General features: G+C 37.1%; 1 protein-coding gene and 1 long non-coding RNA gene across 5 annotated transcripts in view; one reads left to right on the forward strand and one right to left on the reverse strand.

Annotated features, from left to right (window-relative positions):
- Window positions 1-5,451: 5,451 nt before the first annotated feature.
- LOC140696384 (uncharacterized) overlaps window positions 5,452-23,851 on the forward strand; it is a 61,606-nt gene continuing 43,206 nt past the window's right edge. Inside the window, exons 1-4 of the long non-coding RNA XR_012072634.1 lie at window positions 5,452-5,518; window positions 6,498-6,693; window positions 21,800-21,919; window positions 22,477-22,580. This is a non-coding gene — a long non-coding RNA (uncharacterized lncRNA). The remainder of the gene's footprint in view (window positions 5,519-6,497; window positions 6,694-21,799; window positions 21,920-22,476; window positions 22,581-23,851) is intronic.
- The window catches only part of GRB14 (growth factor receptor bound protein 14), a 110,113-nt gene continuing 92,546 nt past the window's right edge, over window positions 6,285-23,851 (reverse strand). For 3 of the 4 annotated variants that reach the window (XM_031678429.2, XM_031678430.2, XM_006196227.4), the window contains 8 exons: window positions 20,596-20,706; window positions 20,309-20,404; window positions 15,353-15,433; window positions 10,511-10,627; window positions 10,347-10,419; window positions 10,116-10,203; window positions 7,896-7,989; window positions 6,285-6,668 (listed from right to left, as the gene is read on the reverse strand). In XM_031678429.2, coding sequence (XP_031534289.1) covers window positions 6,522-6,668; window positions 7,896-7,989; window positions 10,116-10,203; window positions 10,347-10,419; window positions 10,511-10,627; window positions 15,353-15,433; window positions 20,309-20,404; window positions 20,596-20,706 — 807 coding nt within the window. In that variant the 3' untranslated portion in view covers window positions 6,285-6,521. The remainder of the gene's footprint in view (window positions 6,669-7,895; window positions 7,990-10,115; window positions 10,204-10,346; window positions 10,420-10,510; window positions 10,628-15,352; window positions 15,434-20,308; window positions 20,405-20,595; window positions 20,707-23,851) is intronic. The other variant, XM_031678431.2, reaches the window with a different exon arrangement.

Genomic DNA, 23,851 nt, shown 5'->3' on the forward strand with positions numbered 1-23,851 from the left:
GCCTGTTAAAACGGCTTTATCCAAAGGCAGTAGGAAGCCATTGAAGCTTTTAAGGAGGGGAGTGGTATGCTGAAGTATTTTTGAAAGATCACTCTGACTGTAGAATGCAGAATGAGCTTGAGAAAGGAGTGTAGGTATAGAGAAAGATTAGAAAAGGAAAGGACATCCAAGAGTCTGCTGTAACAAGTGGCCCACATTTGTGTAATGGCAATGGAAATGGAGAGATATAACCCACATTTACAGCACTTGATACTTCCTAGGTTACTCTTTGGGAAGTTGGTGGTAGCACGTTTACTGAGCTATGAAGCTCTGAAGGAGATCAGGTCTTGAGAGAACATAAAGAAATCCATGGAAATGTGGAGTTTGATATAACTATAAGGTATACAAATGAATAAGTAGCTGAATAAATGGTTCAGAAAGGAGGCACAAATTTTAAAGCCACATAGACAGTATGTGAAACCATAAGGAGGGAAGGAAATTAATCCTGGGACCTAGCTAAGCATCGCAAGATTTAAGAGATGAGCAAGAAGGGAAATGAGTTTGTAAAGAAGACCAGGAAGAGGCACTCATTAGGCTAGGAAGAATACAAGGACTTTGGTGACATGGAAACCGAAGGAAGAGAATGGTTTAAGAAGGAGAGAGTGGTCAACAGCACCAAAGTTGCTGAAAGAGCGCATAAGGAAGGTCTGAAAAGTTTCCTTTCATGTGGCCTCACAGTTTCAGTGAGGTGGAGGGCATGTCAGTGATTTTGAGTAATAGCAAGTGAAGAAATGGTGATGTACAAGAAGGTACATTCTAAAGGAAGATGGCAGGGAGTGAATCAGGGGTTGTTGCTAAGGCAACCAAAGGGTGATTTTTTTTTTAATGATTATAAAAAGTGGAAATTATATCTTAGCTGAGGGCAGAATGTGTTTTGGTTTTTGTAAAACAAACTACATCTACTTGGAAGGCCAATGCTCAACTCAAAATTTCTGACAGTTGATCCTGTAGTTTGAACTCCCCATATCTGCTGACATTTTGGAAGCTTGTGTCCCACTTAAACCTTGATATGGAGCATGGCCCTTTCTCTGTATTTTCTACCACAGCACTCTTCCAAGTCATTTGTATACGTGGAGACGTTATATCAGGTTTAGGAACATGAAAGTTTGTTGAACTGTAGAGCCACACAGCAAACATCCTAAAAAATATGTCCTCGGTTTCCATGTTCTTGAGTCTTTTTTACCACCTGGTCTCCAGCCTTTCCCAATGGCCATCTTTCTCCTTGGCTTCCAGCCTCCCACCATCTCATTAGGCCCCTTGATTCATTCTCTCACTGCCTCCTCTCCCTACTTCCCTGCCCAAATTTTTATTTTACTATGCAAAATGAAGTTTTCAATACTTAACCTTTTTTTAGCATCAAGCCTTCAGGCTCACCTTCCTATATAAAGAGGTTCTAAGTAAAGATAATTCTTTCTCTAAGAGTTGTAATGATATCTATTACAGTCATAACTTTTTCATCATCATAATTATCACCTTCTTCCTAGTTTCTCTGGCCCTAAACCTGCTAATCATTTTCAACTCCTTCCTTTTCTTCTCTCTTACACCCCTCATCCAATGTCTGATGACAATGCTGATGACTCCTCCATAAAATCATTTTTTCATGCCCATGGCTCTAGAGCAGGTTCTCCAGGTTATTGCCAGGAGTACTGCAATGACTCCCTGATGGGTTGTTCTCCTTTGATTCCCCTCCCTCTCCTTAGTCATCTTGTACAGAGTTGCCCCTGTAATCCAGACATCATTGGAGTTACTTCTGTCCTCTAATGATTACACTCATTTACTAAACAGACAGTTCTGAGATTTTTCCAATAAGCAGAGCTAAGATAAAAAGACAAAGCCCATTCCTGATTTCAACCTGCTGAAAAAGAAGTGGGGTGACACATTGAGGTCCCTGGCTGTGGCATTCCTTAACTCAAATGTAAATTACTTTGCCAAGTGGAGCTGAACTTGCCTTTCCAGTCCTATTAGCCATGGCCTCCCTCTCTGTCACATGCCTTGTATACTTCGGTTACAGTGAAGCTGTCATTTGCCAGAAAACTCTTAAATTCAGTCTGTGCCCTTTCCATGCTGACTGGCACTTCCACTCGCCCTTTGATGACAATGCTGGCTCCTTCTCCAAGGTTTTGTAAACGTAACTCCTACTCGCCTTCCAGGACCCATCTCACTCTTCCCGTCCTTCAGTGAACGTAAGCAGGGTCTCTCTCCCACTGTATTTATAATATAGCGCTTACCCGGCTTGGCTTCTAGACAGATACTTGTCTATCTGTACTCTAATATTCAACTTTGCATTACTCTAAAAGTGCCTTTCACATAACAGGCACTCAACACATGCTGAAGTCAACTTAACAAGCACACAAGGCGACAACATTGTGTTCAGCTCCTTATCAGACTGCTGACGTTACAAGAGCCTCTGAGGGGAGCAGAGTCCACTCTGAGAGCACAGCCAGGGACACGTCTGCTCAGTGAAAGTTTGTCAATTTGCTGGAGATGCTTAGTAGCCCTGGGAGTCCCTAGTCGTCCCTTTTCTTCCTCCACTCAGCCATGCGTTAGCCCATTTCCTGTGTTGCCTAGGTGGGGGTCTCTTGAGCAGATTTTTGATCTTTCATATCCCCCACTCTATATCAATATCGATCACTGCTATTTTCGGAAAGGTAGATGGAAAATATGAGAAACCCCAACTCCTCTCACTTTGTATTTATCAGTCAGCAAGTGGAAGAAGGCACGGGAGCCTGTAGGACCTGGTGCAGGTAGGGCTGTCTGTCCACAGAGTCCCCACAGATGGGTGCCCCCCCCCACTGTGCTGTAACCGTGGCCACTTCCATAAAAGCAGTCTTACAGGAAGGACTGAAACCAGGGTGGAGGCGCAATATACGACAAACATTGTGTTATTCTTGGCAGGAAGGGCAAACAAGTGGTGGCATCGCAAAGACACTCAGTGGTAGAAAAGGCAATGCCCCAGGGAAGAGGATACCTAAATGTACAGTCACTAATGTCACATACAATATATCAAGATTCTAGACTGTGTGTTAATTACATGAACAATTTCATTTAACCACCCCAACTTAAAAAGCAGTGGTAATGATGATGATGGTAATTCCCTCCACAGAAATGAGGGAAGTGTGATTTGACCAAGGCTACATAGCTCTGTGTCATGGGTTGGAGTTCCTGCCTTCAGAGCTATAAGCTTAGCTAGTTTTTGATGCCTTTTGTATCATGTGGGGATGAATTAGGAAGTGGTGCCTTTTTTATAATTATAAAGCAAACCGGCATGGCAAAGGACTTATCACCTGGTACCCCAACTGCAGAAACAAGTATTTATGCTGGCTAAACATTGACTCAGATACCTTTCTCCAGTTGGGGCAATCTCTGCAATGAACTTTGGGTAAGTATAGACATGTGCTCAGCCAAAAGGCTGGCCTTTCTCTTGTTCGTATCTGTATAATTTGTGGCCTGAGGTATGTGCAGTTAGAGACCTGGTGCCCCAGTTGAGCATGCCTAAATGTCACAGATGCCAAAAGTGTGGGAGCCAGGGCTAGCGGGAGGTGATACATCCACAAGAGGCAGGTAGAAATGTTTGGTGAGTTTTCAATAAGTGTTACAAGAACCTTGCATCTCAAGCACACAACTCCGTGCCCCACTGGTGTGGCTAACACTGAGAATCACCCACTGCATTCCCAGAGAACATGAGACAGAACACTGGAGGCTTTATGTGGGCAACAGTCAACAGTCAGGAGACACAGCAGGTCACACACAGCAGGGTTTCCACCTGAGGTCTATGTACATATACAACTACACAGAATTATATTTCTGTAATTACTTTGTTTTGAAGTTTCATTTATTTTATTTTATCCATTTAAAGACGCCTTCCTGAGAAGGGTGTCTATATATTTCACCTGGCTGCTAGATGGATCCAAGGTCCAGAAAGCTTTAGAATGCCTGGCAATTAAGAGAAGAGCTTTCTAAATAGTGGAGCCAACCTGAAACACCAAGATATAACCATTACCAGTGATAATCTTGCCTCTTCAGATAAATCATAATCAAGGTAATAGTCCGGTATCACTGCCGTAACACAACTACCATATGTAGAGCTGCCACTGGTGGTGATCAGAAGCCAGGGACCACATGGGGCTCTGATTAACTGATGTTGACCACCCTAAAACAGAGCTAAAACAAAAATCTCTAATGAATATGCTCAGATCAGTCAGGTCTTACACCATTACACATGTGAAACAATTATTCTGAATCAAAACACTCTTGATAATTTTTATCTTGTTTGACTGGGTTTCCTGAATGTTTCAAAATAATTACTCAATTCTTCCATATTAAAAAAAAAATTAGAAAAGAACAATGTGGACCAGGTCGGCTGGGTTTGATTCTTTCTGATTCTTTCCAGGAGAGTAAAGTATACTGACACCAACATGTAAAAAGAGAAAAGAAGAAAACAGAGCTAATCTGTCCTAATCCCAATCCAAAATGGTGCAAGATAGCAGAACTTGGCTAAATCAAAATAAAAATTCATCCTTAGGTAATTCACATTTTTCTTGGAAATCCATTTTAATACTGTACTAACTCTGAATGTGTCTGACATTCATTCTTAAATTTAATTTCATATTAGATTTACACACACACACACACACACACTCCCTCAAAACCCTTTATCAGAAGGAAGGAAAATGGTCAGCTTTCCTCAATCATTTCTCTTGGCTCATGCTTTAAGATCAAGGTAAGCAATTACATACAAAATCGGCTCCAGAATAATAAATTTAGATTATGAATGAAGTTAGAGACACAAATAACAAAGGCAAGTACAAATTGGTAAATTTCATGAGAGTCTAGTATTTAAAATACTACATTTTCTGATACTGTCAATTTGACCCTGATGCAAAATAAGAAAATGCATTTCAATTCAAAACACAAAGTATTCTTATAAATTGGAAATAAATCAGGAATGCTCAGGGATACCCTAAAAGGTTGAAAGGGCCAAGCGTGTTTACCTCTTGCTCCTCCATTTAAAGGTCCTGGGTGTCTTCCAAGCCTCTGTAGACACCAGACTGATATTTTATAACATCAGATTTATGTTCTGAGTTTCAGCATTTTAAGAATTAGGTTAACAGTGGCTAAAAGTAAATTGAGTATTTTTAAAATTCTGCCAATAATTCTTTTTCAGTAATAATTGATTTTATTAGCATTTTATGAATGTTTTCAGATGCTCTATTACCAAAAATGTATAGCTTTTATTTAAAACTGAAATATGCATTTTTGAAATATTTTTCTAAAAAATCATCTTAAATTTCCCATGTTGTTACAAGAATCAAAGGAGATAGGCAATATTTTGCATGATTTTAATGTTTTAATGATTTGATGTTTTGTTTCTCTAACCTTTTTTTAGAGCAATGAATATCCTTGTCAAAAAGGAGGAAAAACTGAGTCACAGAATCCCAATAAAAACTTTCTAGATGGTCTCAGAGAGGTGATAAGAAAGGTTGGTTCCTAAAGTTTCCAAAACCTTTGGCTTCCATACTGATGTCACCAAAGTAAGAAACTGAAAAGGGGGTACGCAAAGAGAATAGCATGGATTTACCTATTCGGATCTTAACAGATTTTGCTTCTTTGATTTTAACAATTTGATCAGGTTGCATAAAGTTCTAAATAGCCTTCTAAAAGTTACAGCATGGGGTAAATGTGAAATATTATGGTGAAAATGTTACACTGTCACAGAATACATGCCACAAGAAAGCATGTGCAAATTATATAAATCCCCTCTATATTTTGATATTTTCTTAAGAACAGGCAGTTCCAGTTAATCCTTGAATGAAAAAAAGTAATGAATAATGTGCCCCAAAAGGTACAATACCAGTGTAAATATTAATAATTTAATATGTAATAAAATCATCCTGAAAAAAATCAATATAGTTCAAAATAATTTTAAGCTGTTACCTTAAAATATGATTTGATTTTAAGGTTGTAATCTCAGAAAATATATAATTCAAAATAGTTTTTAGTTTTATTAACAGGTTGTGTGTAGCTTCCTGTAATTGATAACCCGAGTTTTTATCATACTTTGGTTACAAAAACAGTATTGTAATTGAAATTCAGTCCACAAATCATTCTGAACCCCAAATTTTTTTCGTATTTTATGGTTGAGAATTCTAACACTGCCATACTAAATAAGGCTAAAAAGATGTTTAAAATATGCATACTTCAAGAAAATATTATAGTAATGTAAAATCACACAAGAACACACCAGATCATTTTTTCTGAGGTTTAATTTTAACTAATGAATTTATAAATGATGAAGGTAATATCAATCCAAATCTTTACTTATTTGTAATGCACAAACTATTTTTTGTAACTTGTAGGTGAAACAGATTCTTTTCACCATGGCAATGCTTTCACCCTTATTTATGGTCTTCCTTTTTCTTTCTTTTTTTTTTTTTTCTTGAGTCTTTTTTCTTCAATAGTTTAACAAGTCACTTCTGGTTTGGCTAAAGTGCAATCCTAGCACAATAATGTTTCAACTTGCAAGGAAGAACGCCCTTATTGAGTTGATAGAACTCCACGAGCTGGATTAGATCTGTAAATCTTGTGTGGCCATCATCCAGGGTGTGGAACGTTTCACCATCATCTTCCACCTGCAACAGGAAAAACGACAAACCGGTAAGAATGGCAAAATACCCAGAAAGTCAATCATACTCTATTGCAAACTGCATCTATAATTGCCAAAATTGGCACATTTATCATACTAAAGGACAGTGAAAAGAATGTTATGGCATGTTCACTTCTTTTTATAACTTCACTTGCGTCTAAAAGAAATATCATCGGATCCTAAGGTAAGCAGTGTGGCTCTACTTTCTACTTCTAACGTTCTGGGATCAGAACAGTATGACGATTCTCAATCAATACAGTCTGTAGTGGGAAATCTGCACTATTCAGCATAAAAGTAAACCAAAGACGTTAATGCTCCCATCTACAGAAATTGATTTCCATTTCTAATTGTTGTCTACCTAAAGCCTCACTTAGTATATTAAAAGTGAATATTCACCATAATTGGAATCAGTAGATTGATTCTGGAGCAACCAAACATTAGGTTAACAGAATGACAGGGCTTTTTTTTTTGCAATGAGATTTTCTGTTATTAACAATTCTTATTTCCCAGGGATATCACTCACAAAATCAATGAAGTAGGGAAGATACTTCATGTGGACTTTGAATAATTCTAAAAAGAGGCCATTCAAAAAAAAAAAAAACTAGCAATTTAGCAATCTCATGTAATACTTTCCTGAAAGGAGACTGGATCTCGGTTCCACACTATCTGGTTCCAATATACACAAAAGTAGCAGAAGCAGCAAAAAAAAAAATCCCAAAACAAGTTGTGCCAATCAGAAGTAGAATTACAGAAATTTTTAAAGTGTGCTCAGAATAGTTTAAATTATCTCCAGTTCTGCAGCACCTGTGTACCTATCCATAATGATTAAAAACAAAACTACCAAAAAAAAAAAAAAACGCAAACATTTTGGGGGCAGGAGAGGAGAAAGGGCTCTAAAATAATGGTTTTTAAAGAACCACTAGTAGAATCCAGGAGAAAGAATGTTTCGTGGCCTTTTAACAATAGATGGCATGGGGTCTATACAATACTACCAAATTATATTTCATGGGAAAAGAGAAATTTAATTTTTACAACTCCTGTATTTATTATATTAATTCAGACTCATAAAGCCATTTCTGTCAAACTTAACTCTAGTCAAAGTACAAGTTCCCAAATTATATTTAATAAAAGAACCAAAGAAAACTAAACTTTCAAAAACCTTATGCATTAAGACCATCTCTAACATACAAATATGAAATCACAAATTACTTACTGGTATAATTTGAAAGTGCTTTATTTTTTGTCCATGACTCATTGACAGTACGAAAGTTTTGGGATTACTCTGACTATCCCGTACCAAGAAAACTCTAAAGAGAGAGAAGGAATTTCAATGTCTCTACATTTACTCATAGAAATACAGCTTGTATCAAGTCTAGGAAGTATATTCATAAATGTAGCCAGTTTCCCTTTACTGTGAACTTAATGATAGGATTATCCAATATGGTAAAAATATAGTATAACATAATCTTATACTATAAAATTGTCATCAGAGCTAATTTAACTTTAACAGGAAAAATATACAGCTATTTGTCAGATCATTTGCTCATGATAACCACTATGCTGGCATCAGTGATTAGTGCTGGTCCTTCTTCCACCGGGAGACTGGGTATTCACATGTAACTCTGTGGTACAGAGCATGGGGCATTAGCATATTGTTATTTTAACTTCTGGGTCATGTTAGAGTCTGAAAAGAGAAAATTATTTAGAATGAAATCATTTTAACCCCCTCTTCTACACTGGATCCTTTCTTTTGATTCTGGTTCCTACTATTACATACACAACAGAAAGTGAGAAATGAATATATTCTAAAAAATCAGTCCTGAAATCATTCATTAAATGTTTGAGCAAAATATTTTAAGTAAAAGAAACACTCAAACAACATGTACTTTAACCTTGAAGAACGCAGCAGAAAAGCCTCTGAAGTAGGCTGGAAAAACAAGACATGGCCTAACAGCCTAAGAGGAAAATGCTGCCAAGGATGGATTCTTATTTACTGGCAATTCAGTGCAAAACCAGCTTTGTATTAATTGTTGGCAAACAAGACTGTGCAAACAGTCCCCGCTGGTGACTCCAATATGAAACCTCACTGTGCCTGGGCAAAGACACAGCCAAATTTGAGCCATCACAGATGTCTGATGAGATTATCCATTTCATTTGTGCCATGAGATTCTGACATTACATCACTGGGAGATGTGACAAAAGGGAGTTTCACTGGTAAATCAAGCTACGTCTCTCCCCATTCCCAAGTAGATCACCAGTGCCACCTAGTGGACTGCCTGCCATCATCGCATCTTTCCAAAGAAATACCAAAATAATTTTTTTAGTTAAAAATTTAAAAAATAAAGATACTGTCATTCTTTATGCAATTATTTCACTCAACTTATAAAAACTGGGCCCAGAAATAAGGGAAATTTTAGTCCTTCAAAACATTTTGAAAATTCTTTGTGGTTTGTTTCTTTTCTTGGTTTTACCAAATTGTAATTCTGCTGATTATTCAAATTTACATCTAAAAAGATCATGTTCCACACAGAGAAGTATATTGAAATCTTTTCTTATTTAGAGTCTATTGAAATGCTGACTTGCTATTAATAATCTTCCTGGGGAAGATGCATTTTTATCCAAATGTCAGTATTAAATCACCTTGAAATCTTGTCATCATCTTAAGCCAACTCTTGAAGATATAAGATCCCATCACCACTTGTTTAAATTGATGCTGGTTTTATTACAACCTCCTTAATTTGAATGCCATTTGGAAAGAGAATTTATCCAGTATTATAGAGAGTATCTGAAGTACTTAGTAATTTGAGAAAAGGAAAATTCTTTAGATCATAAATCTTATATATTTCCTATTTCTCCTGTAACTCCCCTGGTATCCCACTAAAAGATAACATGAGAGTAAAAAAGTACTATTTTCATAGATTTTATTACTTTAAACTTAAAATTTAGAGAAAAGAAAATAGCGATGTAAACAGAAAGAAAAAAATAAAAGTCTAAATATATAAGAAACAGTTTTTTACTTTAACATACCCTGTATCAAACTTAAAAAATACATAACACATAAGATGATGTCATGGTCATGGCATAAGCCATACTTTGCAATCGTATTAAATTATATGTTCAAATCAAAATGCTGACACCCAAAAACAAGTTCAATTTCCCCCATCAATTAATATCTGAGATGCACAAATGGCCAATATTAGCAATTACTGGTTAAAAGGAGAGCATCCTACTCAGCTATCTGTTTCTTTTGCACAAATACCAAGCACACACTATGTAGCAGGGATTACATAGGTATTGCTAGGATTCAGTGGCAACCGTCCGACAGAACAAAGTCACTTCTGTTTTATTAAGCCAAAGTCATAACTCTGTCTTGAATAAATAATTGCTGATTATAGAAGAAATCAAAATCACTGCTATTCAGAATCAAACTCACCCATCCACTAGACCTTGCTGAATAATCAGTCGCTGAGCCTCTTCTCTAGAAATTTTGTGGTGAAACCACGGTTGGGACCGGTGGATCGCTGAAGAAATAAAGTGGAGGAATACAAAGATTTGTTTGGAATGACCACGCTTTCATCACATACCTTCCACCACAACCCCTCAGCGAGTACATCGAAACGCACACCTCCACCCATTCAGCCTCAGCAAGCGTGCACACACATACCCATGTTCGTGGCAGAGCTCTGTGAAGAGGCAGTGGGGCTACCGTGAGTGCCCAGGCGTAAACATCCTTTTTTCTGTGCAAGGAAGCAAGAAACAAATTTCAGCTTCTGGGGTGAAACAAATCCAAATCATACATGTTTTGAAGAACATGAATCTGAAGCGTACCCTCCATGCTAGTCCTTCTTCAACTGCAACTGAAAGGGCTTCAGTAGGATTTTCTATGACTCTGCTTTTCTGGCCTGAGAAGTCCATTGCTACCAGGGAATTTTCTGATATACTTCTCTGGAAAAAAAACACACACACTTTTTTACCATGAAAATATCTTTGAAGTTACCTTTCAGTGCTTTGCTGACAATACATTTCCATTTTAGGATGTGGTTCCAAAGGTGGCTAGCAGGAAATTAAAAAGTTAACAAAACATTTTCAAGAGAAAATGGTGCTTTAAAATATTTTGGTTAAAGTTACACAGTTATTTGTTCAGGTCACTAAATTAAGTGTTGAATAAAGAGATTAAAAGCTTTTAAGGTAAGCATGTCTTTCCCCTGAAACAACCCTATCTCTTCACATTCTCTATTTAAACAGAAAAACACCAGTTTAGAAAGGAATAACCCTTTTTCTGCCTAAGATCCACTACTTCCAAGTTCATCTCTCTATTATGCTTTGAGGTTCATCAATTATCATTTAAATGTCAAATCTATCTACCTATAAAACAGCTATTTATTTAAACTCAACACACTAAAGCTGTAACAGACTGACTCAGTACTTCTTTAAAAGGAAATAGTACTCATATTTTATAAAGGAATGAAACACAATGTGTATTTTGAGTTTATCACATCAACTTTCCTCTTAAAAAATGAAATTTAGTGAAATAATTCAGATACCTCCATAATATTACAATTTCTATGACATAATATTTTTCCACCTTGTGAGCATGAATGTGGTAAAAATAAGAGCTGCAAAAATAAGTGTGAATGACAAAAGAAGAACTGATATAAAAGGAAGACATTTTAAAACAAATATAATTTTAAACAAGAAATAAAGTCATCTTTTTGCCAATTACTTTTTGTATTCATATTCTCTGAAGGTAAAAAGAAAAACTCCGAAACCTGAACCTTATTTTTGTATTTTTTTTGTTTAGGGCTCTACTTTGCAACCGCCTTTTAAAAAGTGTACCACCCCAAGTCATGCATCCTAAAAAACAAACAAATAAACAAAACCCAACCAGTTGTCAAAATCTCCAGTCAAGAGTGTCACTCAGCTTATAAGAATTAAAACTCTCCCAAAGAAAAAACATCCAGAAACAGCATGGACAATGTTTCATAGTTATTCCCCACTCATCATTAATAGAAGAGCAACACAAAAAACACAGTTCCCATGGTAAAGGATGAGCCAGCGTAGACCTGGAGACTTGTTACTTAAGACCATTTTCTCTCCCTCTACGTGGATTCAGCCGTACCCAGCTTGGTCTAACAGCCTCTAGTCAAATGTCTGTTTGAAATAAAATCTGGTCCACACAAAAAAGCTGGGGGGTGAGGGATCATTTATCACTGCATTACACATCCCACTTTATTAGCATTTGCTATTTCCTCTTGAAACCTTACTGTATGTAGTGGTCCACAGTCTTATTACGGTTCATCTTTATTTCTGGAGATCCGGCGTGCAATCTTTCATTTGTTACAGTAGCCTTTATAACTGACAGCTGCTCTTTCCAGCCAGATGCTGTCTCTGTAATCTCTATTTGCTGTCACACCTTACTTTGCCCTTCTCACCCCGTGATCTTCTGTGCCGGGCTGTGGACCAGTTGGATACACTTTTGCTTTGCCGACATTAATGAAAAGCTTCCACCTGCCCACACCACAGAGTAAATAATCTCAATCATAATGATAGCTTTATCCTTATAATATCTCTGCCTTCACATGCCAAGATAGGCTCTGTAATCGCGAGGTCCTGATCACATAAAAAAAAATCGCCAGGAAAGAAAAATAAACATAACCAGGTGTTCTTACTCTTTTTTTCCCCTACGATATGACAGACTAAAACGTAAAACAAGATCCCATGTTCCATAATTACTTGACATAAGTAGGGAGTCTACAATGCAAATAAGTATTTTCATTTGCTACATTAACTACACTAGAGGAAAACACAGGAAAATAGCAAATGTTTTCTATGAATGGCAGGTGGTGGATGAAAAATTAATAGTTTACCTTTGGTGGACAAAGAAATGGAAGTGAAACAAAATCTGACTTGAACTAAAAGGTCATTTTCAGCTCAATTTCTTTCACACAGGAAAGTGATGTTGATAACATTCAGAATCAGTGTATTTCTCAAATATTTGTCCCTTTTTCTAGCTCTTTCTTCTGGTGGGAAAAAAACAGAGCAAGCCCTCGAAAAGGGTTCACAATCTAAATGGTATGCCCCACTTTTTAAGAGAGAAGAGGCCTGGGTACACCCTGCACTATGCAGACCACACCTTGGGATCAGATCCAAACACTTTCTGTGAGGTGGGGACATGAAATGCTTTTCAGGCAGCTTAGCTAAGTGGCAACTAGTAGCCACACACTCCCCATCACCCCATTTGAAAGACCTACATAAATGTGCAATCCAGTCCTTAACAAGAGGGCACAGAATTTCCTCAGATATTGTTCTCTTATCAGCTTCATATGAAACCACTGGACATCAGAGATGTAACTGATTCTTGGGACCATAAACAGCCCCCCTTATTTTATACTGCAGGATGCCAGTGACTCAGCCAAGGTCCCACAAAAAGCTTACGGTAAAAATAAGAACAGGCCCTATCTAGGGGTCTTTTATGTATCACAGAATGGGAGATACAAGGAAGAAAATGCAGTTTGGAATGTCTAGCTCAGGGTCAAATGTGTGAAATAATAACAACTTGAGTTGACTGGTTTTTCCCATCCTCTTACTCCAGCCAGGGCCATATTAAAAGATGCTCCTTTAAGTGAATCCTTTGTTTGCCCTAAAAAGGACCAAACATATTTGGCTTCTTGAAATGTCTGCTGATGTTTCTCATTTCAAAGGCCCATCAGGGGTAGCTATTATGTGCTATATATAGTTACAATGTTCATTATGCTATGGTACTTTTTCTCATTTCCTTTCTCAAAATGAATCCCTGGAGAAGATGATAATGCTGTTCCTTTAAAACTATAACCAAAGTCTATTAAGTTTTCTACCTTGCTCCCTAAACATGGTGACTTGATGAAAACCAGCAGAGGTCAGTGAAGGGCACTGGAATCCAGGACACAGGTCACTGATTCTTTCACGATAATCAAGAAATTATCATGGGATTCTGCACAGACACCAAAGCAAACACAAATACCTCCCCAACCTTCTTAGTTTCCTTCGTGAAAATTAAGAAGAGTAGAGATAAAATTCTCTACGCTGTTCTCTCTGATCACGTCAACTGCCACACAAGACAGGTCTTCCCCATACGGACACTTAAACCAAGGCCCTCCAATCCCTGATTACAGCCAAATTCACTCAAGGAGTGTCTTCTCCTAAACAAGCTCTTGTACGAGTAAAGCTACATTAACCCAACTGTCATGGACACAACAATAGGATCACTTTCAATGGAAAAAGGCAAGAATTTTACCATACTTGTGCATTAATGGCAGCGATGAGACCAGAAAGTACTTAGTTTATAACATTTTTTCCCTATGATTAAGAGGGCCCTAAACAATAATTGCCTCCAAATCACGGCTGCTATTAACATGCTCATCCTAATAACTTCAGACTCTTTTAAAAGAAATTTAGAAGGACTTAGGAAAGGATTAAGATAATAAAATTCATATTCATATATATATATATATGAATTAAAAGGTTAGGGTAAGCTGACAAACTAAAAATTCTCACCTTAAAGCTATTGCTTTTATGAAAATTCATTACATTCCTTAGTTTCTTATTTTAGGGCTAAAAATAATATGACACAAAGATGAAAAGTTACTCTTCCATAACTTAAAGCAACCTAACTACAGAATTGGAGTTCTTTTTCCATGTGAGTCTGTCAGGCTTCATAATCAGCATTATTTCATGCCTCATTCCTAGAACTGAGCATATCTGCTACGTTACATGTGGGGAAATGTACCTTCCTTGGTCACAGACATGAAACGCGTATTTTTAACCTAAGGGGAAATGCAGCACATTAGCTGATTTGTAACACAGGCACGCACATCTGAATCCCTAATGTACTCAATATTAAGGAGCATAAGCAAAATAGCAGAACATAAATAAGTTCAGAAATAAACTTCTTGTGTTCATGCACAGGAAATTAAAATTAGGTCCCAAAGAAGGGAAAAGATGCATCCGTGTGTAAATATCCAAGTGGCACTTAGTATAAATCTGAGAAGCGGTACTAGTCTTAATGCAATGCATGACCTATATTTGGCTTGCGGCTTTTAGGTTTCCTGGAGAGCAGTATGCTTTTCAAGGACCTGGGACTTTAAAAATTTTATTGTTAGAAAGCCAGAACGCAAAAGAGCTCACATGTGTATGGTGTAGCTTTTAAAATTCTGAAACAATGGCGTCTTTATGCTAGGCTGTGATAGTCCCAGAATTAACATTTAAAGAAATAAATAAACCTACAATCAAATCAATCATTAAGAAACATCTACAACCTCAAGGAAAATGTTCTATAAATTATCTCATTAAGATCTAATCCTCAAATGTTTTAATCACACAGAATGACCCTCATAACACTTTCAAATATTTAAAATTTGTTTCTAACATACAGCATGATCTATTTTGATTGAATAGTTCATGTATACTCTACTACTGTGATTTTATCACACAGGCTGCAATCATTAAAAAAAAAGAAACCCCAAAATAAATAGTTCAATAAACATGATGACAGGATGGTGCCAAAAAGTTAATTTACTTGACCAAAAGGAAAGAATGGAAATGTACTGTAATGTATATTTATAATGGAATGTAATTGTAGACTACTGTAATTAAATATAAAATAAAATGTAGGTTCAAAAACATGGTCCTTACCATGGGTGATACACTCTGAGAACTGCAGCCACTTCTACCTTGATATGGATGCATGTAATTCTGGTACAGCTGCATGCCATACTGCAGAGTAAATAAATAAAAACACATGCCCAGCACTTTTACTACACAGAGGACTTAGGAAAATCAACATTTTCATTAATTATATATCATCAATATAAAAAATCAAAATTATAAGCTTTCCTTAAAACAAATAAGTGAAGCATATAAAATTTTGAAAGATAAACTTTTAGTGCCCTGAATAGTACAGTTTAAAAGACTGGCTTGCTTTCTTTTTTTTTTTCTGGACCCACATTTAAGGTCCAGGTCACAGTATAAAGATCTGGAATTGACATGCCTACTCATTATTCTTAGCATCAATAGCACCAAAGCCTTTTGGAGTGGTATATCACCTCGCGATAAAAAGAGCTCACTTGGAAAGGGTGCCTGGCTTTATGGTACAAAGAATCTGAGATTCTTACATATATCCTAAGCAAACTTGGATAAAATTTACTATAACTCAATGACTGACTCATGGATTACATTGTCTTTTGTAATCCATAAATTTGACACTATTTTGAAGACCCTTGCACTGTATCATTCTCTGGTAACAGTACTCTCATGGCATTGTTTAATTTTTGGCTTTAAATTCAGAGAAATCAAAACGGTAGGGAATCAGGCTAATTTCAGACAAAGGGTCATGGAACGCAATGTAAAGAGCAGTAGATAAGAACTGTAGTATCTTTACTTTCAGGAAATAGCATCATAAGAACTGGGCTTCAGGCTACAGATGGTAAATGGGCCTAGATTGTAACTGGATTATGAGTTTGAAAAATATTAAGAATGCCAACTGCCCTGGCCAGAGTTATCTTGCAGGGGACCCCATCTGAAATAAGAAGACAAGCCCCTTAGACTTAAGTCACTTTGTTAAAAAAAAAAAAAAAAAGAAACCAATGGAACAGATAGGCTTCTTTTTCTCCTTGCTACCCTCTATAATTTTTTCCATTTCATGGAACCATAATGAACTTGAAAGTAGGTCCTATATAAAAGAGACACCATGGAAACCAATCTTACCCTTAGGATGAATTCCATTTAAACATTCCAACAGAGCTGCTTCTCTTCTAAAAACTATTTTCTTAAAAGCAATCCAGCAAAGTGGATATATTTGGTAATTAGGCAGAAAATCAGAGGGGGGCGAGGGGAGTCACTGTTTTCAAGATTTTGCTTTTAACATGAATACAAACCCACAGTCATTTAAAATTCTCTGTGTTGACTTCTTTATCCAATTATTTCCCAACTTCTAAAAATTATTTTTTAATTTAAGGTTTGATTGACATTAATAGGACCTAATGAAATTTATTTTAAATCAACTCTAACCCTAGAATAACTTTAAAAAGAAGACAGAGGCGCTTAATTCCTAGTCAAGTTCATTTTGGAGAATATACAATAGACTCCAACCAACATTTTCACAAGGTACATGCTGCTTGGCCACCTTTTATTTACCTGCAGTGAAAAGCCTGCTACCTACTAATAAGACTGTTTTCTTCAAAGATGTATTGTCCCTGGTACCCGTGGTGTTAGGTACTTGCTTCTGTGCTGTTGGAAGTCTTTAGTAGGCAGTTAACTCTGGCCAAGGGGTAGGGCATGGGTCACCTTAACATTTCCCTGTCCTATGGAGGGGCAGATAAGGGACTAAAAACTGTCAGAGAGAGGCTAGCAGAGGTCTAATTGAAGGGAAGGGGAAAAGACAACATGTAACTAGGACACTGTACATGAGCAAATCTCCCCTTTTCTAAGCCTCTGATTTTCTATGATTCTGTATGTAACTGGAATTTCTCCAAAGAGAATGAGAGTATCTCTATCTGATGTTGCATGAAGTGTTTACAGGCGTATATGAAAAAGAAAGGAAAATAAAACAAAAGGCCAAATTCTTGGGGGAGGTTATAGCTAATAAATAGTATATAATGAAAACATAAGGGGCGCTTCTGGTCCAGCCAACATAACATAGACTAGTCTTTCCCTGCTCCTTGCCACTAAGTACTAAGATAAGACAACCAAAGGAGACGATCAAGATGCCTCTAACACCAGGTGAGCCCAGCTGCACCAGCCAGGGGGACCAAACAGGTGCCCCACTGACAACCTGCCAGCCTCAGTGTTCGTGCTGGCAGGCCCAGGCTTCCTGTAGCTGATTATGTTTAAGTGTAAAACAGATCACATCACTTTCCTGTTTGAAACTGTTTGGTGGTTTCTCATTGGCTCCAGGATAAAGGACCTCACCTCCCTCTCCAACCTCATCTGGAAAAGCTTTGTCATAATTGAAGCAAACAGGGAACACAGATGTGGGAGCAGAATAATAGTCCTCATGTATGTCCACATCCTAATCCCCAGAACCTGTGAATATATTAGGCTGCCTGGCAAAGGGAAATAAGGTTGCAGATACAACTTTAGGGTGCTAATCAGCTGACTTTGAAATTAGGTAATTAGCTTAGATTATCCTGCTAGATCCAATGTAATCACAAGGGTCCTTAAGAGAAGCCAGAAGGGAGAACAAGACAAATGGCAGCATGGAAAGGACTCAACCGGATATTGCTGGCTTTAAGGGTGGAGGAAGGGGCCATGAGCAGCCTTCAAAGGTTGGAAAGGGCAAGAAGATGGGTACCCTCTAGAGCTTCCAACAGAGAATGAAGCCGTGTTGACACCTTGAATCAGCCTAGCCTGATTTCTAGAGTTCTGATGGAAGGGGAGAAAAAACCCTCAAGTTATTTTCTCTACCATAACTGTGATGGAATAAAGTCTTCCAAAGAATGCCAGCTTCTTTATCTGTAAGAGAAGACTGAATGAAGTCAGTGGTGCTTCATCAGCAGACACCTGGAATTCACCCACAAAATCAGGATCCCCTAAGATGGGGCTAGGCACGTGGAACTTCAGAAAGTGCCTCAGGTGTTTCCGAAGCATACCCCTAGTTACCTGGTTACTAGTCCCTTGACTGGTTGGTTTCCAAGACCCTCTAAAGGGATTTTCTTCATTTTGTTTGTTTGATTTCCATTTTATGATAATTAGAGCAATGCAGAAGCAACTACTTATCATGAGGGTTTCAAAGAATCAGGACTTCTAAGATTTGCTGAAATCAAAATCATAACAGTCATTTTAACAGTAGACTATTTGAGAAACAAACCTCTAATAAAAACGTAACCATAGTGGCTTTTTGCCATTAACAGCAAAAGGAAGAATATGTCACAGTTAATCCAAAAGCTTCCTTTAAATCACTTTCACACCGATTAGGATGGAAAATAAATGTTGGTGAGGATATGGAGAAATTGGAATTTTTTTAAAAATTTTGTTTTGGTCTGGGGGGTAATTAAGTCTGTCTGTCTGTCTTATCTATCTATCTATCTAGCTAGCTAGCTAGCTATTTATTTATTTAATGGAGGCGCTAGGGAATGAACCCAGGACCTCATTCATGCTAAGCACACACTCTACCACTGAGCTATACCATCCCTTACCCCAAAATTGGAATTCTTACACATTGCTGGTGGGAATGTAAAATGGTTCACTCTCTCTAGAAAACATTTTTGCAATTCATTGAAAAGTTAAACACAGAATTACTATATGACCAGCAGTTCCATTTCTAGGTATATATCAAAATAATTGAAAACTGTTAAATAAATACATGCATAGACATGTTCACAGCAGCACTATTCACAACTGCAAAAAGGTAGAAACAATCCAAATATCCATCAATGGATAAATGGATAAACAAATTGTTTATCATACATATATAGACAATGGGATATTATGCAGCCACAAAAAGGAATGAAGTATTGATATATGATACAATGTGGGTGAACTACAAAACATTATGCTAGGTCAAAGAAGCCAGACCAGAAAGGTCACATATTGTATGATTCCATTGCTATGAAATATCCAAATTGGTCAATCCACAGAGCCAGAACATGGCTTAGTGGCTGGGTGCAACAGCTTACTGGGTACAGTTTCCTTTTGAAGTGAAGAAAATGTTTTGGAGCCAGATAGAGGTGGTGGTTGCACAGCTTTTTTTGCACAACAATGTACTCAATGTCTCTGAACTGTTCACACTAAAAATAGTTAATTTCGTTAATTTTATGTTATGTGAATTTCACCTCAATTTAAAAAAAAATAAAAGAATAAAAGATAAAACTTTCTTCCAAACCTGGTATGACAACTAATAATTCTGATCAGATTATTCTGCCCTTCTTAAAAGGAAATGGTTGATAAGTTTTATAATTACAAATTTGAAGTTGTGCTAAATTTGCCAGCATACAAGTTTTGAAAATAAATGTGTTTTACAGACATTCTGGAAGAAATCAGCTCTGTACCTCTCTTCTCCACCTACCTGTAGAACATTCTTACTCCTTTCAGAATGCTTAACAACAAATTTTGCTTATGGAAGCTGCAATTTTTACTTAGCACAAAGGTAGATGCTTTAATAATTATATCTCCAGTAAAATTTATAAAATAATTTGAGTTAAACTGGAAAGCAATTTACACAACACTTACATAAAACATAAAACAACTGCACCAAATATATCCAGGTGGGCATGTTTTAAAATACACTTCACATTGGATTGACGGCACTGTTTTTAAAATGTAGACTAAGTCATGGACAGAGAAATTTTAATCAGTTATATACTGGCTATATGTAGAATACTCTTACAAAAAAATAAAAATCAGAACATTTCTAAAAATGGAACAGTCTACACACACAAGATAAATTTATTAGATTATTCCACTCTACTCTGCAAATGTTTATCTTTTAGATAAAAAAATAAAATACACACTTATGATAGGGGTGATTTTTCTTCTTTCTCACATACCTACATGGATTCACAGTGAATCGTCTGAGTTTTGAAATAAAGCTATTTTCAAACTTTGATGGTACTCCCAGCATTTAATTGAAAGTCACGCCTGCGGCAAGATTACCTTAAGCAATCTAATCGCGGTCACCCAGCACGTCCTACTCTGCTCTTCTTCTGCACAGAGCATTTTCAGGTCTCGGGGCCCTCCCGCTTTGTTAGGCTAGAAGGCCACAGCACATTGTTTATCGTTAATGCATATCTTGAAGGTAACACCTGTTGAAATAAAAGCCACTAAAATTCTCCTACATATAAGAGAAAGCTGTCTCTTTTTAAAAGAAATTAAAAGAAACTCAAGCTTACCTAAAAGGCTGAGGCTTGCGTTACTCATCTATCAAAATATTAAGCCTGTACCTTAAAGCAGAATCCATAGTTGGTCGGTGCTCCATGTTTCTTTTTGCCTGCCAGTGACACGTAAATATCACTATTGCCAAATTCGCTGAAAAACTGCAAACGCCGTGGTTCCTTTAAAAAAAATACATGTATGTGTGTGTTGAAATGGATACGTATTTTTACACAATCTTTTATATCTCTATTATATTACATAATTTATACCTTGGCAAAAGCTATTCCAAATAATGTCACAGAAACAAAAGGAAAGGACAGCGAAGTCACTATATCCTTAAATAACCAGGAGCTGGACACAAGATGATTGAATCTGAGAAGCGCTGATTCATTTATAATTTAACTTGCAATATACAAAAAAATACATCTTCCCATTTTAAAATTACTCTCTTTAACTACCATTTCAAGGAATCTGAAGGAGAAAAGAGTGCGAAGAATGGCTTTTGACAATGTTTTCCTTGTCTGAGTTTCAAATAATGGTTCAACAAAGGGAAGAAGGTTAGATTGAGCTTCTGCAGCAAAGAAAAAAAAAAAAAGACGATTCCTGCTTCATTCAGAAACAATCACCCCTCATGTTTTCGTGCTGCCTCACACATCACAGCAAGCGACGAAACAGGCTGCGTGACTACCTTCCTGTACAAAGAAGGAAGCCTGAACAGAAGAGTTCAGAGAAATTACTGGGCAGTGGATTTTCAAGCCAAGGGGAATCATGAGGAGCTATTTCTTCTCCGGGAAATCCATGAGATTTAGAGCCGGTCATGGGAAATGACTGGGTCATACTGTTCTATGACAGGTTAATAACTTGGAGAAATGCTTAATTCTGGAGCTGAATGTATAATCAAAACTGACCAAAATGCATTTGTTCTTTAAAACCTCGCTACTGGCAGCGTGGTCCCAGGCCAGCAGTATCAACATCACCTGGGAGCTTATCAGAAATGCAAAATCTCAGGCCCCACCCCAGACTTGCCGATTCAAAATCAAAATCTGCGTTTTAACAAGAACCCGGGTGATTCATATGCACTGAAATTTGAGAAGCAGTGCTCTTAAAAAAAAAAAAAAAAGGCAGAACACTCAGCAGTTTGAGCTACCCATTCAAATCCAAATCCAAAAAATTCAGTCATTGGCCAGGAGGCTGGCTATTTCACCAGTGAAGATCAGTAGAACAAGAGTTTCTGTGTATGTAACTGTTTATTTGTGTGACACTGTTCTTTAGGCATTTTGATCAAGTGAATGACTCTGGTTCTCAACTCCATGGGAGAATAAAGCAGAAAAGAAAATTGTTAAAAGAGATCCGGACCAAGGCCCTTGGAACAAGGGAGAAGGAAGGAGAAAGGTACTCTTGTTGGCATGGCCTTTAAAACTTTATTCCTTGATAGAAACTAATTTGCTAGTAAAAATGTCTGACTTCTATGAAGAAGTTACTGATACTGTAAAAATCAAGGTAGCTGAGTCATTTGGACTTGAGAAGAAGGTAGCTCAAGAAATACTGGAGGCCGTAAGAGGTGTGATGAGTTCCCTCTCTTGACAGATTTTTGTTCCATTATTGCAGACACATCAAGGCTTATGACACTATAAGACTACAGGCTGAGTTGGCATGATCAGCAAAAGCTAAGCATGCACATGTGTATATAAGGTGCGAGAGCAGAGTACTTAGACGTTTCTCTGTAAATGTAAGTCATAGCCACATCTCCAAGGCATGCAAGTGTTTAACTCCTATGCAGCGTAAATCTTTAGAAAGTGAAATAAATCAAGTCCCTTCTCATACAAAAGGGGCAGGAAATGGTCACTTTGTCAGGTAGAAATGTCATATTAGACATTATATAACCTACATAATTTGTATCAAGGTCATAATCCATGAGGTTACCTAATACTGTGAATTTCTTTTTTGAGGGGGAACTTCAAATCATTTCCATGTATAGACTACAGGACACAAGCTCCTTAGGCACAGGCTGGAGAGAACACTATGCATGATGCACAGCAAAGTCAGATACACGGTAAGGAGAGCTAAGGTGCAGCCTGAGAATAGAGGTTTGATGCTTATAATGTTACCTTGCCAAGGTGGGGACCATTGCAGGGAAAAGAGCATGGCTCCACGGACGGAATAAGAGCTATCTAGTTACGTAATAGGTGGGAAAGGAAAGCAGGTGAAGAGTGAAGTAAAAAGACAATGGGCCGTGGATTTTTCATGAGAAATCTGTTAAACAGTTAAGAATTTAGGAGATATTATCATATCTTCCAGTGCAGAATCACTGGGAAGACAGTAAAAGAAACATGATTATTAGATTTAGAATCTACTTTTCTCTGTTGTTAAAAGTAAAAAGATGATCCAGCACACGTTTGTTTAAACAACACCTTCAAATGTTATTTCATAGATAAGGAACACTGGGAAAAGAGAAACTTCATTACAATAGTTAAGAAAGTCTAAAACCTTAATTACAAAAATGGGTAATTATTCATCTTAATATTATCTATAACATTTAGAAAACTAGTTTTAAATCCTCAAGAAAAATTAGTTAAATGCATCTATATGATAGAATATTAATTATTAAAGTATGCAAACTTAGAAATTAAAGATTTCTGTAAAGGAATGGTTACTAAATAAACAGAGCCCTAGTCCATGAAGTATTCCACCACTAAAACCTCAAAGAAACACACACATACACACCTGTACACATGTGTGCACACACTTGTGTGAACAGCAACAAAGGAAAACTGTAAATGAGTGAAAGGAAGAAACTATACAAGAACAACTGGGGAAAATATGGAAAGAAGCACTTCTTTGGAATTCCACGTCTCCTGTTAGACTACTGCCCAAATGTCTAGTCTCCTCACTAGCTGTGCTCTGGGCTTTCCATTTGGATGTTTCACCATGAACACTATGTATCTAGAAATAAGATCATTATCTTTCCTCTAAGATGGTGACCTTCTAACAAATCTCCTAGTTATATTTCTTCTATAATTTTCTGTTTCTTTATTTTCCTTACTTCTTTCTCTAAGAACATTATGAAGTGCTTCCTCTCAGTCAACGAAATCTGGTAATTTGCTATTTCAATCTTAGGTTAGATCCTATCGCCTCCACCCTTGATTACTGAAATGATCATCTAATTAACACTAATTAGCATCTGTGCTTCAAATCAATCAATTTTTCTATGTCTCTCTGTGTGTGTCTCTCTCTCCCCACTCCCCTTCTCCCTCCCTGCTTCCTTTGCTCCCTTCCACTCTCCATTTCTTTCTGTTTCTCTACTGGATTTTTTAAGCTTTCTAT

This window comes from Vicugna pacos, chromosome 5, assembly GCF_048564905.1.
Source record: "Vicugna pacos chromosome 5, VicPac4, whole genome shotgun sequence".
Lineage (NCBI taxonomy): Eukaryota > Metazoa > Chordata > Mammalia > Artiodactyla > Camelidae > Vicugna > Vicugna pacos.